The 16,180-nt window shown below is 40.6% G+C and overlaps 2 protein-coding genes across 4 annotated transcripts; both read right to left on the minus strand.

Moving 5' to 3' along the window:
- Positions 1 to 1,004: 1,004 nt before the first annotated feature.
- LOC120433633 lies at positions 1,005 to 2,662 on the minus strand. The gene is made up of 4 exons (XM_039600203.1): positions 2,532 to 2,662; positions 2,239 to 2,274; positions 1,760 to 2,026; positions 1,005 to 1,291 (listed from the first exon to the last, which is right to left on the minus strand). Exons 1-4 carry the CDS (start codon positions 2,566 to 2,568, stop codon positions 1,005 to 1,007), a joined length of 627 nt encoding a protein of 208 aa, XP_039456137.1. The 5' UTR covers positions 2,569 to 2,662.
- A 1,330-nt stretch (positions 2,663 to 3,992) lies between these two features.
- Positions 3,993 to 15,194, minus strand: LOC116330637 (macrophage mannose receptor 1-like). 3 transcript variants are annotated; one of them, XM_039609619.1, is made up of 8 exons: positions 14,465 to 15,194; positions 11,579 to 11,623; positions 9,969 to 10,037; positions 6,300 to 6,644; positions 5,563 to 5,889; positions 5,252 to 5,343; positions 4,670 to 4,763; positions 3,993 to 4,534 (listed from the first exon to the last, which is right to left on the minus strand). In XM_039609619.1, exons 2-8 carry the CDS (start codon positions 11,604 to 11,606, stop codon positions 4,527 to 4,529), a joined length of 963 nt encoding a protein of 320 aa, XP_039465553.1. In that variant the 5' UTR covers positions 11,607 to 11,623; positions 14,465 to 15,194; the 3' UTR covers positions 3,993 to 4,526. The 3 variants fall into 3 exon arrangements, with proteins under 3 accessions (XP_039465553.1, XP_039465554.1, XP_031608891.2); XM_039609620.1 differs by lacking the exon at positions 14,465 to 15,194 and adding an exon at positions 12,774 to 12,799; XM_031753031.2 differs by lacking the exon at positions 11,579 to 11,623.
- Between the last annotated feature and the right edge of the window lie 986 nt (positions 15,195 to 16,180).

Raw genomic sequence — 16,180 nt, forward strand, 5'->3', positions numbered from 1 at the left:
CAGCCTCAGGACCGGTGTGTGTCCTCACAAATGACTGTTGGTCCTCACAAGTATAGTAGAATGCAGATTTCGGTCCTCACAATGATAGCTAGACAGGAACACACACACACTCGTTTTCATATCTTAGTGAGGACATCTAATTGAAAAATGAAGGCCTAATCCTGAACCTTAGCCTAAACCTAACCATAACCTAATTGTAACCCTGACACTAAAACCACATTTTGAGTCCTAAAAATGCCTTCAAACTTGCAGGGACGAGCATTTTGTCCCCACTATGGACTCTTGGTCCCCACAAATATAGTAGCATGCCAATTTTTTGTCCTTACAAAGATGTCTAAACATGTATACACACACATGCACACACAAACCAAATCTGCCTCCCTACTTACAAAAAACATTTTTTATCATTTTTTATATCATTATTGTACTCAGGTTATGGAGCAGCAGGTCAGCATTGCTGTCCCTATACCAGCTGAAAGTTCAGGAGACAAAGTGGTGACAAACTGCCAACAATGAGGCTACTATCAGCTGCAGCTCTTTGTCACAATGTAACAATGTAACATGTAACAATGTAACGTGCTTTGTAGACCATTGAATTCATCCTGAGCTCACAAAACAAACATGACTTACTTGATACTGACAATGTGAAGGCTTCACTCCACTCTGTTGAAGAATATGAGTCATCTCTGCGTCGACTCTTACACATGTAGTCTCCTCTGCTGAACTCAGAAACTCTGAATGTCCAATCATTGTTGTGTGTCCACTGTGTGTGTGTCCTGGGTCCTCTCCATTCATACTCCCACTCAGTGGTTTCACCTCCTTCCTGCACCTCACATGTCAGAGTGATCGTCTCACCTCTGAATATCTGAGGCCAGTTGGGTTGTTGTTTTACAACAACTTTATTGGAAACTGTTTACACATATTAACAGTTGAGATACAAATAGAAACATGAAATCAACAGAGGAACGTTAACATCATTTGATAATCATGAGTGAATATATATTTCACACTAAATTCCTCAACTCACAGGTTATTTCAATGGTGACATCATCACTTATATCAGTGTAGTAAACTCGGTTTCCTCTTGTTCCTCTGCAGCTGTAGATTCCTCCTTGAGATACTCTGATATCTCTGTTTTCTTGATCTTTGATTTGAACTTCAGAGGTTGTTTGGGTTCGTCTGAACCACTCATATTTCCATCCATCAGAGCTCTGCACAGAGCAGGTCAGGGTCACACTGCCCCCTACTGGTATGATTGTTGTTCCTACTGTCATTGTGGCCCTGGGTTTATCTGCAGTTATGAAAATTAAAGAAAAACAGATCGATACATTTTTTTAAAAAGCATGTGTTAATGTCACAAAACCTGCTACTTGCAGGAAAATCTTCAAAATTCTTCTTCATAGTATTTTCTGCTGTTTGTTTTTCGGCTCTCTTTCTCAACATGGTGACAGAGGCAGGCTATAGATCTCTAAATAAACAGAATATAACTGTTTTTCCATTGTCCTGCCTGACAAAGTGGACATAAAGGACCGGATTGGTTATAATGTAAGCACAATAACACAGAGTTATAAAGATACTTGAAAAACAATCACTTTTTGGCACAACACCGGGATTTGCACATTATTTTGTCACTATTTATCACTGTAAATAAACTCACTGTCTTTATTTGGAAGAGTTTGGGTCCGCTCATTACCTCTCATGTGACAACATTTAAATGTACAGGATCATAAATTTATGCTGTCGGTCACTGCGGACTTACCTAATACAGTTATAAAGACAGTATTACTGTTCTTTGTATAACTGTTGCTCATCCTGTGACCAGAGCACTGATATTCACCACTGTGACCTGTAATTGTACATTTTAATCTGTGGTTTTTGTAATCACTGTAGCTGATAAAGTCTTGACCATCCTTCTTGATTATATATTTCCAGTCAGTGTCTTTTCCTTCATTCATGTCACATTTGAAGACAATGAACTCTCCAATGAAAAAAATGGACCAGTTGGGTTCAATAGTTAGCACAGCATCTAGAATCCAACACAATCACAAAGTTAACAATCTGACACATTGAAACATTTTATTTAGTCAAGAAGCAACAACATGTTCATAAAAATTATAAATGTGTTGCAAAAATGAGCAAAACCAGAAAGTGCTTAAAACTGATGCAGTAGGTTGAGATGAATCTTTACTAAATGAATAAAAAGAAATAAATAAAATAAAGTGAAAACTGTTCAGTCACCTTGAGCGTGTCCAGTGCAGAGGAGCGTACAGAGCACTACAATAAAGACAGAAACTTCAGACATTATCAAACTAAACAATCCTTTGTTAGATAAACTAAACCAGCTCCACTCTGATCTGAGTCAGTGCACTAAAATCTAATCCAGTCTACAAACAACCATGTTGATAACAAAATATGAGAGCCCTCTGATCACATGACCTGAAATGGTACAAATGACTGATGCTCTGTTCTTCTTATCAAACGTGTTTATGGATCAGTATGAATCAAACAATAGAAGTCAGTGATGTACTCACAGAATAGGCCCAGCTCACAGAGCAAAGTGGCTCCCATCCTCACATCCAGCAGTGACACGTCTGAAAACTTCTACAACTTTCTGTAAAGAGAGAGAGTGAAGCAGCAGCACAGCAGATACCAAAGAGCTGTGAAGACCACAAACACTTTTTATAAGTTTTTGCTTCCTTCCTTTTACACAACATACTGTCACATGTTTATTGTCTCCTGCTGCTGCAGAGACATGTTAGGTAGATTTTTATGAGGAGATCACAAGTTAAAGTTTTAAATGTGAAGTCCTTTATTTTATTTTACACGACAAGAACAGAGCTCTGGCTGCACCTTCACATAACATAACATACTCCCTCTTGCCTCAAATACCAGGAACATTTTGGTTCTGCAAGTTAATTGTTTATTTCTTAATTACTTTGTGTAGTATGAATGATCATAAGGGAGGTTTTTATCAGTAGGAAAAAGTGTAAAACTTGTGAAAATATAAGTAAGTCCAAAATTTCTGCTTTTGCTTGTTTGTGGTGAGCAGCAGATCAAATTGGGTAAGAATTATAAATATCTTCAAGCCACGTTCAGGCCAGTGACTCATTTATGCACTCAGACACGAGCAATGACTCTGTGCTACATGCACACATTTCTGCATCTCTGCCATTTAAAGACACTTTGCATATAGTTTATTTTATGTAATATTCAATATTGAACTGTACATTTAGTCTTTTTCAAGAAGAAATTTTTTATTCAGTGTTTTCATAAAAGCCTTGTTTTTATGCATTTACTGCTAATAGGGAGAACGCATGAGGTTTAAGGCCTGGAAAGGGTTGAAACCTTTTATCCTCCACAATGGAAAAAATAAAAATGCGTATCACATTATCCATCTCCTAATTTTATAAATCCTGCATTCAGCTTTGCAGTCTCCAATATCAGTGAAATGCAGTCAGATGCTGCTCATTGTATGTGTTACTTTTTCTGACACGCTTGCATTTAAATGTGGCTCCCCGTCTCTCTGCATACCTGGCCTGTACCACCGTCTTCAGAACGTCTGCCCTTCTTCCTTCTTTCACATAATGGTGTGATCTCAGTCTTTGCATGTGATTGGCCGATGGTGTACCCATAAAAATAAAGTTCCACCTCTTCCTGCATGTATTCTCAGCAGGACTGAAGACTCAGCTCCCACACACCGACGGGCCAGACACATGAAGTCACTGCGGATGACTGTATTTTTTTGGAATAGACTAGAACATCTTACCAGAGTTATAGGAAAGGTTTTATCATGGCTGAGATTCTACCTGTCTGGGAGATCTCAGACTGTTAGTTTTAAAAATGATCTCTCTCAGACCTGTGCTGTGAGGCATGGGGGAATAAATACAACAGAAAAACACTGGATAAGAAGGTTCAACAGAACACATGCCTCCATAAACATGGATTAGGAGAGATGGCTGTCACGTAACAATATGGTGGCCAAATGAAAACATAAGAGTCACTACCAAAGTAATGGAGCAGTCTGGTTGCAGCTATAAATATGTTTGTTTTTCTCTACTGACTGAAAGAAGCAGAAAAAATTTTCTTCACACAATTTTTTTTAAAATTGAAAGTCTTTTCAAAATAAAGCACTTAGATGCCATGTCCAAAGCACTGTAATGCACAATTTTAGAAACTTGAAAGTGATTTGCATCTTTTCTTAGCACTTAGATTTTGAGTTCATATTATTACAATGTTTAATGTTATATTGCATAGGTTCTTCTTCCCACCCATAGTTACAATATTATGAGCAAAAACCTCAGGGGGGAAATGAGGACAAGCTCTAGTGTTTTAATTACACTCTTAAAGTAAGTAAAAGTTTAATTTACTTAATAACGTAGGTTAGAATATACATCAGCTGTTATGAACTACACAAGTATAGGGTCAATAAATTTACTGAGGCAAGCAACAATCTGTTTCCATCCATCAGCTCTACAAACCACTATAACCACTAATGTTGCTGTAAAACGACATTGGCACTTCTGCACTCAGCATCCTGTAAAGAGAGGAAAAAAACCTTTTCACTGATTGTTTGTTTGTTCTTTTACTAAATTACTTAGCACAAAATGATTGGTATGTTTCATATTAAGGTTAGCATGATATATGCTCCCTGTAGGGAGGCCTCTCGTACCCGCGTTCTCAGTGGTCTTCAGCTGAGGTTGAAATACACGTTCATATTTAAGTTGGACATCAGTCAGCCCTTGTTCACTCAGGATTGTCTCCAACTAAAAGAAAAACACGATCAAAGAAAAGAATTGTTTGACATACTCTGCAGATGTAGCACACAGCTTTATACCTGTCTGTGTAACATTCAGATAACTATAATAACTAAACCATTTTTAAATCATCAGTTGGACTTTGAGGAGATACTTAAGCGTTGAATTTAAATATTTAGATTTAATTTCTATCACTTTCAAAAACAAATGCACACAGAACATAATGTATTAATGTATAAAAATAGAATTGACAGTCTTGCTAGACAGCAAGATCTCAGGGATGAGTTCATGAGGTCATAAATAACAGAGTGCTTCTGATGTGCTTCATTGAAAATATTACTCTTATAATATTTTTGACTCTACTCAAGACTTTTTGCATACTGGTATTATTTTTTTTCTGTAGGTAGTTTTTGTTTGATGTTCTGTTTACTGTAATTTTATGAACTCTTGCAGTATAACCAGTTTCCCCTGGTGGACCCTTGAAGCTATGTTTGTACCTTCTGTAGGATTAGACTGGAAGTAGTAGAGTCAGTGAGATCCACATCAGACTGCACCTTCATCTTTATGACCGTCTTCTTTAGCTTGAGCCCTGCAGAATACAAACACAGAAATATAATCTCAGCCATTATTTAGACTGTCTTGATGCATGCTCTTACATCTAGGAAAGGAAGAAGAAAGTTGTTTTGGTTCATCTGAACGTTGTGTTGATTGCGATACTTATTATGAATATTATTATTTTTCTATCCAAGTTTTGACATCACATTTTTTCCAAGAACTGATTTATTACTTTTGTATTTCAGGAACTTACCTCCTTGACAGATGAATGTTGCTTTCTTGTTACAGTCAGCTGGTATCCAGCGTCCCTGCTGTGTTCCTTCCACTGAAACGCAGTTTCCACTATAACTTCCGCCTCTTTTCCAGTACCTGAAGGAGGTCTTTGTTCCATCTGACCAGTACCAGGAATCTTTAAACAGACCGAACCACACTACGTTTGTAACTGCAGCAATCGCTAAATTCTCCTGTACTGTCTGCACACATGCCAGGTCAGTGTGCTTCTGCCTGCACAGATCTTGACTGTTCTGCCAGGTTTGTCCCTGTGTGTAAACCACATACTTCTTGCTGCCATCCTGCTGAACTAAAAACATACAAGGAGAGAGGAATAAAAGGAAGTTAGACATCTTTTTTCTTCCAAGAAAAGTAGAAATCAGGTTAAGATATTTAGAGCCAGATTTACAATTAGGAGGGCCATAGTGTGGCTAGTGACAAAAAACTAATATAAAAAAAATGCCTTAAACCATTGTAATTGTGCATTGATTCATATATGTGCACACATTTAAAAGAATCACACCTGGGCTATCATTTTGTGTGCTACCCAGCTAACGATTTTTCTTTCTTTGTTTTAGATATAAGAAATGTAAAAATTATATTTATCTTCACCATTAAATAATTCATATCAAAATCCTGAAGGTTTTAGTTCATCTTAATCGCTGTATGTAATTGCATCAGTTTACATTTGCTTTAAAAATCACTGTGTCATTTACTCACTTTCATAACACACATAAGCCAGGGCTAATCCACACTGAGCGTCATTCCAGAGGCCGTTATCATACATCAATCCGCATGCCTCAACCCCTCCAGAGTTGCTTGGTTCACCAGGGCTCCACTGGGTGAAGCTCGCTATGCCGCTGCCATCAGACCACAGCCACCTGTTGGTCTGTCCATTGTAAAGTCCAATCCATGACGATGTCACGTTACTGCCCAGTGTGTTGATCAGCTGGTTTTCATCATCCATGTTATTTATGGTGGCCAAGTCGGTGTACTTTAATCTGCAGAAGCTCTGAGCCTCATACCAGGTCAGGGATTTATTGATGAAGTGATACTGCTGAAGCACTAAAAACAAAAAAAGCAGATTAGCCTTTCTTTCTTCAATGAAAAACCGACAAACTGCATCACCAAAGAGTATCAACTTTCTTATGCATAAATACACATCTGATTACTCAAGTTAAACCTACCGACCAAAAATATATTTTGTTTCCCATCTCATAACTGTTTTATTCTAAAATATATTTTTTCAGTGAGTTTGTTCCAATGAATTATCTGTCTCGTGAAATCAAGAAACATGAAATAAGGAATTTAAGAAACAAGCTGGTTTTAAGAGATGAAAGTCTGCAACTTTAAAATATTCATTGGTTGGTAAATCTGATAAACACGTCAATCCAGTAGGTCTCAGGAATATTCAGTCAGAAACAGATCTGCAATAAATGCTGGCCAAGAATTCAGTTCAGCTATGGCTCGAAATCCAATCGTGTCCTCTTGGCTTGAAAAAAAAACCTGGAAATTATGCTACATGATCGGTAGCGCGACAAGCTATGTTAGCATAACATAAACAGTAAAGCTGGAGGACAAACGCTAACGACTTTTTCCACTCGATAAAAGTTCATGTGAGGGTCCCCACTTTAGGGGCAAATGCAATCGCATGGCAGGATGCTGTAAACGGACGAAACGTCAGTCAGGAGAACCACCGAGATAATCCATCCGCAATACAAGGTTACTCATTACCATACTGCTGCATGGGCTGGGGTGTAGTCACATGAGTTTAAAAACTGAGCTTTAAAATTATTAGCAGTAAGAAAAACCTTGAGAAGCCGACAGTGATCACTGACTGTTTTTAGGGGCTTGTAGATACAAGACACAAAGCATTAAAACATGTTAAAAACACAACAGTCTTATTAAATGAGAATACTTAGGGCCCGGAAACAGGATTCATCATGTTATCACTTAAAGACTGGATACTGGTCTTGGAGGCTAACAAGGGCTGTCCAAAGAACATCTGGATTAAGACATACGGCTTCAAAAAGTTTTGGTGCTTTACAACAAACCTTCTCAGTCGCCGTTGCCATTGGCAAGCAGTAGCCGCATAGACACCAGTAATTTTCCCTCATTCTCGTCCTCGTGTGACGGATTGTTTTCATCTTCATCTAAACTAAGTGCTGGTTGACTATTTTCATTCTCTCTCTCAGGTTGCTCTGGTTCAAACTGGAAAGGTTGAACAGAAGCCATTTCCAGTGCGCTGCTAACTGTGCAACCATATGACATCACTACCCAGAGTGCATTGAGAAGTAAATCACAATGGCGGCCGACTGGTAAATCGGTTTTATGTAAAATGTGCTTAAAAGCAAAACATTTGGCGTATTTTAATACCACATATGTGTTATTGAAAGCACAGTACATATTTTAGCGCAAACATGTCTTAATAGCTGGGGTTCCCTTTAAAGATGGGAACCACCAACCCGGTCTGCCAATCCTGGGGTACTGCCCCTGATTTCCATGAAACATTGTAGAGTGTCAACCAAGACAGCCCTACAACATCCAGAGCATTAAGGAACTTGGGGCGGAACTCATCCACCGCAGGGGCTCTGCAACCAAGGAGTTGCTTAACTACTTCAGTGACCTCGCCCCCAGAGATTGGCGGGGCATCCCCTTCATCCCCAGACTCTGCTTTCTCCACGGAAGATGTGTCAGTGGGATTAAGGAGGTCCTCAAAGTATTCCTTCCAGCGCCCAAAAATTTTCTCAGTCGAAGTAAGCAGCGCTCCACCTGCAACATACACAGTGCAGGTAGAACACCGCTTTCCCCTCCTGAGTTGCCTGACTGTTTGCCAGAATCTCTTTGAGGCAGTCCAAAAGTCTTTTTCCATGGCCTCTCCAAACTCCTCCCACACCCCAGTTTTTGCTTCAGCCACTGCCCACGCCACATTCCACTTGGCCTGTCGGTACCTATCAGCTACCTCCGGAGTCCCACAGGCTAACCAAGCCTGATAGGACTCTTTCTTCAGCTTGGTGGCTCCTCTCACCTCTGGTGTCCACCATTTGCTGGTACCAGAGCCCAAGCCATGCGTTGAGGTGAGCCCAACTATATCTAGCCGGTACCTCTCAAACTCACGCACTAACTCAGGCTCCTTCCGCACCAGAGAGGTGACATTCCATGTCCTAATTGCCAGTGTTGGTAGCTGGGGATCGGTCCGCCAGGACCTCCACTCCTGGCCACCGCCCGGCTCAAAATGCACCCGACCCCTACAGTGCCTCCTGCGGGTGATGGGCCCGGCCAGGCCCCATGGACTAAGGCCTGGCCACCAGAAGCTCACCCTCAGGCACCCTCCACGGGCCTGTCTCTGGGGTGGGGCCCCAGTAACCCTATCCCAGGCATTGTGAACTGTTCCATCAATGGTCTTGTTATAGGGGACTTCTGAATCGCTCTTTGTCTGGTCCCTCACCCAGGACCAATTTACCATAGGGGACCCTACCGGGGGGGCAAAAACCCCCAGACAACATGTCCCCTGGGATCCCTGGAAAACACAAACCTCTCCACCGAAATAAGATAGCGATTCGCGGAGTTAGTTAGTCGAATACAGGAGGAACAATGCAGTTTTTGTTCTGGTCGTGGAACACTGGATCAGCTCTTCATCCTCTCAAGGATACTTGAGGGTGCATGGGAGTTTGCCCAACCAGTCTAAATGTGTTTTGTGGACTTGGAGAAGACATTCGACCGTGTCCCTCGGAGGATGCTGTGGCGGGTGCTCCGGGAGTAATGGGTGTCTGGCCTATTGCTACGGGCCATTCAGTCCTTACACAACCATTGCAAGAGCTTTGTCCGCATCGCCAGCAACAGGCCAGACTTGTTCCTGGTGGGTGCTCCGCCAGTGCCCACTCCGGGTCAGGGACGAGTTCCTGTCCCAAGTGGAGGAGTTTAAGTACCTCTGGGTCTTGTTCACAAGTGACGGGAGAAGGGAGTGGGAGATCGACAGAGGTATTGGTGCTGTGGCCTCAGTGATCCGGACACTGAAGAAGAGAGGGCTGAGTGTAAAGATGAAGCTCTCAATTTACCGGTCGATTTACCTCCCTACCCTCACCTATGGTCATGAGCTGTGAGTAGTGAGGTGTTCCGGGCATGTCCCACAGGGAGGCGGCCCCGGGGCAGACCCAGGATACGCTGGAGAGATTATATCTCTCGGCTTGCCTGGGAACGCCTGGGTGTTCCCCCGGAAAAGCTGGAGGAGGTGGTTGGGGAGAGGGAGGTCTGGGCTTCTCTGCTTGGGCTGCTGCCCCCACAACCCGGCCCCGGATAAACAGAAGAAAATGGATGGATGGATGGATGGATGGATGGAAAAAACTAAACAAAACACTGACTGAGCTACTGCAGTGCATGCTTGTTTACCTGTTATATTGGACCCTGCTGAAAGCAGTGCAGTTCTGGTGGTGGTCATCAAATGCATTATGAAAATTCCTGCAACCCAAAGAAGAATGACTAGCACTCATCTACTGAATATTGCCATATTCAATTGATGATATATCCATACTGAAAATATATCATCTTTTTTGTTATTTTCTATGAAGTTACAGAAAGAGTAAAAAGAGTAACTATTGTTTTACACATGTATGATAATAAATTAATTTAAAATTGTACACATATCTTGACATATAGTCTTTGAATCACCTAACTAAATTCCTCAGTAATTCATTATTCAATGATCCAGTAGGTAGTAAACATGAATAATAAAAAGAATTGTTCATATCTAACTTATTGTAAAATGGAAAGTTACAAAAATCCTAACTTTGATATAATAATTTACCATCCTTTTTTTCTTCTTCTTCTTTTTTCCCCATTTGTGCAGTGTGGCTAAATCAATTACCTTTCTATAACGATTAAACACAGTAACTGCCCTTTGATGTCGATGCCACCAATTAACTGAGCAAGTTTAACATTTCCTATAAATTGTTTTATACTGTTTTTTTATTTAGGCTTGCAAAAACCTTGGTGTTAGATTTGTTATAAATGCAGAGAATCATATCACATTTTGTCTCTTGGCATGTCTTTTTAATGGGGGGGGGCGGTGTTTAGAGTTCTCTAAATACCGTTTTCACATCTTGGCTCGTGTGATTTGGCTGATGATCAATAGTGGGTCCACTTCCAATAGGGCTTAAAATCTGGGACACTCCACCAATTCTTCTCAGAATGGAAGAAGCTTCTCAGATGAGAGATGAAACATCGTCAAGAAACTTAAAGAAGTCCAGACTCTTTCCAAACTCCTTAGATTGCACTGTACTCGGTCATAACACAGTTAAACTCTATTAATCTTGTGGAGTTTCAATGACACTGTGGGCATTGTATGTAAAATGATGCAAATGAGTCACTGGATGAAAAGATCTCTCTGACTGGCTGTCACTCATGACAGAAATTGCTTCTTAAAACTCTGAAAACATGCATCTAAGTTTGCAAAATTTCAGTGTTTATAGACCAAGCTCATTGTTTGTTTCAAAAGTTTGGTAGCGTATTACATTGTATCACCAAGCTAAACTTTACCATTGTTATTGAGTTTCTATGATACTGTGGACTTGCATGTAAAGCCATACAAATGAGTCACTGAATATAAAAATCTCTGTGACCAGCTGTCACGCAGGCAAGAAATGACCTGTTCCAACCCTGAAAAGATGTTTCTAGGTTTTACAACATGTTTATAGACCCATATCATTGTTAGTTTAAAAAAGCTTTCAGTCATAATATTTTCACTAGTGGTATTCGATGCAGTTTTTCAGCTCCTTTACCACGAAAACATTTTTTTCTTCTCAGTTAAATAACCAAAAAAACAAAAAAATTAATTTCATTTATGAAATCTTATGGGGTTTTTTTCCCTCTTTAATGAGTTTATAAGACTAAATTTGCAGCAAAATTTTTAAAAAGTTTGCTTTGATTTATTTCATAGTTAACTCTTTTTTTATTTTCATCATTAATTCACAAAAAAAATTGTTTTTACTGTTTGGATTTACCTGCACAAATTAGAGTTTTATGACCCATGGTTCAGAAGAAGTAGTCTAGAAAACAAAAGCAAAACAGCAACTTAATACTCAGTTTTCTCAACTACAGCATACAACACCACATACACCATTTGGATATTTTGCAACCAGTACAGCAACAAGTACCAACAAGCAAAGAAAGTTAACGGTTGATTTATAAATAATTTATACTCAGACATATACAAGTACCTCATGTGGTTCAGTGATTTGCTTTGCTTCTGAAACCTCCGGTAAATCTGAAGGTCTTTTGATTTACACACTATGCAAAGAAATTATGCAGACACTGAAACTTATTTGTTTATAGGTGTGCCAAAAGAGATTTAAAGAGCCAGTGACTGTCATTAGGCTAGTCTAACCGGAGCTTCTGACATTAAGAAAATGAAGTAAGATTACATTTTAATATTTTGCTGTCTGCAATTATACATTAAAATTACACTTGTGCAAAATCATTAAGTGATTCAGAAACAGTTAACATGACATTATAGCATTAAAGCCTGCACGTTGGTGTTACATGCTTATCCAATGTATACATGTCTAGATGAGTCAGATAACACACACAAATTAGTTAAACTGCAGGAATGTCTCAAATATATAAAGACCTGGATGACCTCTAATTTCCTGCTTCTAAATTCAGATAAAACTGAGGTTATTGTACTCAGCCCTTAGAATCTAGAAATATGGTATCTAACCAGATTCTTACTCTGGATGGCATTACCTTGGCCTCCAGTAATGCTGTGAGGAACCTTGGAGTCATTTTTGACCAGGACATGTCCTTCAACGCACATATTAAACAAATATGTAAGACTGCTTTCTTTCCATTAGCGCAACATCTCTAAAATTAGAAATATCCTGTCTCAGAGTGATGATGAAAAACCAGTTCATGCATTTATTACTTCTAGGCTGGACGACTGTAATTCGTTATTATCAGGATATCCTAAAAACTTCCTGAAAAGCCTTCAGTTAATGCAAAATGCTGCAGCAAGAGTACTGACAGGGACTAGAAAGAGAGAGCATATTTCTCCTGTTTTGGCTTCCCTTCAGTGGCTCCCTGTTACATCCAAAATTTAATTCAAAATCCTATTACACTGGATGCAGCAAACGTTTTTGATGGTGTCAGCTGTAAATTACTTCTGCATTACAAAATTTGGATCAAAACACTAAAACTCACCACAGACTGTAGTCACAATCATTGGGTTAACATCTTCAAGCACTGCACTTCACAGGGGAACAAGACAAGGGTGCCAACTTTCTTCTGCCCTTTTTCCTATCTATACTTCACTACATAACCCTCAGAACCCACAAGTATGGACTGATCTTTATATCATAAGTCCCGCATGAGAAAAAAAACATAATTTTAACACATCCTTTCTTTTTAAGGGTGCAATTAAATTCCTTGTGTGTAAATTGAACAATCCGCATGGGTAGAAGTCTTTTGACAGTTTGGAGGCGGAGCCCAAAGAAGGCCAGGGTCCCAGTGTGATTGGTCACTTTGATGAACCCTTCAGGTTACTGGGTAAAAATGAGTTATACTGTGGCAGCGACAGAAACGCTGTTTTAACCCTATGGGAATAAAAAGATAAAGTTCACCAGGGAAGACACAAAAGATAACAGTTTGCCATTTTTAGAGTGTGCCATGTGCATTGAGGAGTATGGAAACCTCAACACTGAAGTTTACCAGAAGCCTACACACACGGACTAGTACTTCCTCTCTGACTCCCCCCACCCTCTAGAACACAAACTTGGAGTAATCAGGACCTTACAACACCTGGCAGAAAATGTTCCCTCTAAGTCAGAAGGGAAAAAGAGGGAACACACACGCAAAGGAAGCATGTGGTTAACCTAAATGGGGTTTCATCAAATCAGCAAAGATGCACACAAAAGAAGATCAGACACCAACTGTCAGAAAGACAAGCACAGCAATATTGTCATCCCCTTTGTAGGAGATTTGTCAGAAAGACTCCGGAGAGTCTTCTCCAAGCACGATATCCCAGTGTACTTCAGACACAGCCACACACTCAGACAAAAGACACTATATACCAAAGACAGAATTTCTAAACACAAATTTAACAATGTAGTGTATGCTGTGTAGTCTAGTGAGGAATGCTCAGACCTCTACATTGGAGAGACCAAACAGCCACTTCATAAACGCATTGCACAACATAGAAGAGCCACCTCCACGGGACAAGACTTGGCTGTCCATCTGCATCTAAAGGACAAAGGTCACTCTTTGGAGGATGCCAATGCTCACATTTGGGACAGAGAAGACAGATGGTTTGAAAGAGGAGTAAAAGAAGCCATTTATGTCCACTGTGAGCGACCATCTTTGAACAGAGGGCGGGGCTTACGACACCAACTGTCTGCCATCTATAATCCAGTTTTGAGATCCCTTCCCAGACGCCTTGATACCCACTCACTTCCTGGGTCATTTGACCTTAGTGAATAACATGATAGGGTGGGGCTAGGTTTCACAGTGGGTTCACTAGAAACCTTGACTGATTGTGACCCACAACCATTTTCACATCTTGGCTCGTGTTATTAGATAGATGATTAATAGGGGGTCCATGACTCTCTTGGGAGCACTAACTCCCATAGGGCTTAAAATCTGGGAATCTCCACCAGTTGGTCTTAGAACTGAAGAAGCCTCTCGGATGAGAGGTGAAACATCCATAGCCTTAAATGACCATTTACCATTTAAGGAAAGTTATAGAAGTCCGGACGCTTTTCTTTCTAAGCTCCTTAGACTACAATGACCTGGATGACTGAGAACCTTCACAGACAACCCTCTGGGGTCGACAGACGTGCTGGCGTGTCCAAATCACATGGGCAATTTAAGATGACACAGCAACAAGATACACCCACCTCGAGACCTCCCCAGGCTCTTCTGGGAGCTGGAGTCAACCAGAAAACATGTCCCAGAGCATGAGTCCTCTATGAAGAGCAGCCTTTCCTTATCGTCAGCGGTAGCGGCCGCTACGGAGCGCTGGCAGGCTCATTTCCCTGGACCTTAAACCTGCAAATGTGGCACGACGCTGGAGAATGTGATCCGCTTCTTCTGCAAGTGAGTGGTAATCCTTCGCAGCCAGCAGCGGGGAGTTGGCGAGGCCAGCTCGCACCGGCAACTGTCGTCGGAGTACGTGAGTGAAGAGGAATCCGCCGTCATCCGTTACTAGCAACAACAGCATGCTCTCCATGAACTCGAGTGTGGTACCATCACTTAGGCCCGAGAGAGAGACGAGTTTCTCAGCCGCTCTGCATCAGAGAGGGCGTAGCACAGCAGCCGCGCCTTGAGAGTGGTGTATTTCCCTTGGGTGGGGGGATCCCGGAGGAGAGTCACCACACAGGGGTGGACAGTGGATCCAGCTATGCCACCACATGATGGTATTTCGTGTCATCAGCCGGAACGCCATGAAGAGCAAACTGAGTTTCGACGTGCATGAACCATGAAGGAGGGTCGTGAAGCCAAAAACCCGGCAGCTTAACTGCCACAGAAAAAATTAAAACCTACAGCTCTGCTATCACTTCAGAAATAAATGAAGACAGAAAACTAAACAGCAGTGACGTTTGTAGGGTTACTGAAGTTTGGCTAGCTGGTATATACTGATGTGCTGCGTGGTGGCTAGCTACACAGCTATGGTTAGCATAATATAAACACAGTGAAGCTGGAGGACGAACGCTAACTTTTTTTCCACTCAATGAGGGTTCCCGATGGTTGGGAGCAAATGTAACCGCATGGCAGGATGCTGTTAACAGACCAAACTTCAGTCAGGAGAACAACTGCAGTATAAGGTTAGCCATTAATATACTGCTGCATAGGCTGGGCTGTAGTTACATCGTAAGGTTTTAAAAACTGAGCTTTAAAATAAATAGTGATGATGAAAACCAAGAGAGGCTGACAGTGATGACTGGCTTTTTAGGGGCTTGTTCAGATTAAATAGAGCAAAATACAAAGCATTAAAACATGTTAAAAACACAACAGCCTTAATAAATGCAGACTAATTTGGACCCGGAAGTAGGGTTCATACGTCATCACTCAAAGATTGGATATCCCACTTGCTGTGGATGTTTTAATGCAGTACAGTTGTTATTATTATCACTCCTCACATCCTTTTTCTGACAGTTAAAATAAATAACATTCATATAAAAAATAAAATTGTCTCATGTAAACTGTATGTGGTGTTAAATTGGCCTATACTGCTGTACTTTAATGTCGGCCATAAGGGTGGTACTTCAAGAGCCATATATTTTATGAGGTTATACTCATTGTGAAAAGTTTGAGAACCACCGGACTAAACAAATGCATCTATGTAAGTACGAACTAATCCTATGTAGCAGAATTAGATTAATATAAATATAAATCAGCAAATAAATTGTGGTGTGATATACACCATTTACAGCGACATCTTTTTCCCGACATCTGCTGAATGTTTAGTGTTGTGTTTGGTAGGACCTTCATGTAAAGGCCATTTTAGATTTTGTTTTTCAATGCTTTTACATGTATAGGCTCTGTAATCCCATGTTTTTAGAAGCTGGAGGGCATGTTTTCTGTACAGAAACAGTTATTTGTGAAGGAATGCA

This window comes from Oreochromis aureus, linkage group 3 (assembly GCF_013358895.1).
Source record: "Oreochromis aureus strain Israel breed Guangdong linkage group 3, ZZ_aureus, whole genome shotgun sequence".
In the NCBI taxonomy this organism is placed as follows: domain Eukaryota; kingdom Metazoa; phylum Chordata; class Actinopteri; order Cichliformes; family Cichlidae; genus Oreochromis; species Oreochromis aureus.

Coding starts and splice junctions, on each gene's coding strand:
- LOC120433633 (XM_039600203.1), bottom strand. CDS start 2,568: ATGGGAGCCACTTTGCTCTGTGAGCTGGGCCTATTCT. Junction 2,275..2,531: donor CTGTGAGCTGGGCCTATTCT/GTGAGTACATCA, acceptor TCTTTATTGTAG/TGCTCTGTACGCTCCTCTGC. Junction 2,027..2,238: donor CTGCACTGGACACGCTCAAG/GTGACTGAACAG, acceptor GTTGGATTCTAG/ATGCTGTGCTAACTATTGAA.
- LOC116330637 (XM_039609619.1), bottom strand. CDS start 11,606: ATGGGTCATAAAACTCTAATTTGTGCAG. Junction 10,038..11,578: donor TAAAACTCTAATTTGTGCAG/GTAAATCCAAAC, acceptor TTTGGGTTGCAG/GAATTTTCATAATGCATTTG. Junction 5,890..6,299: donor GGCTTATGTGTGTTATGAAA/GTGAGTAAATGA, acceptor GTATGTTTTTAG/TTCAGCAGGATGGCAGCAAG.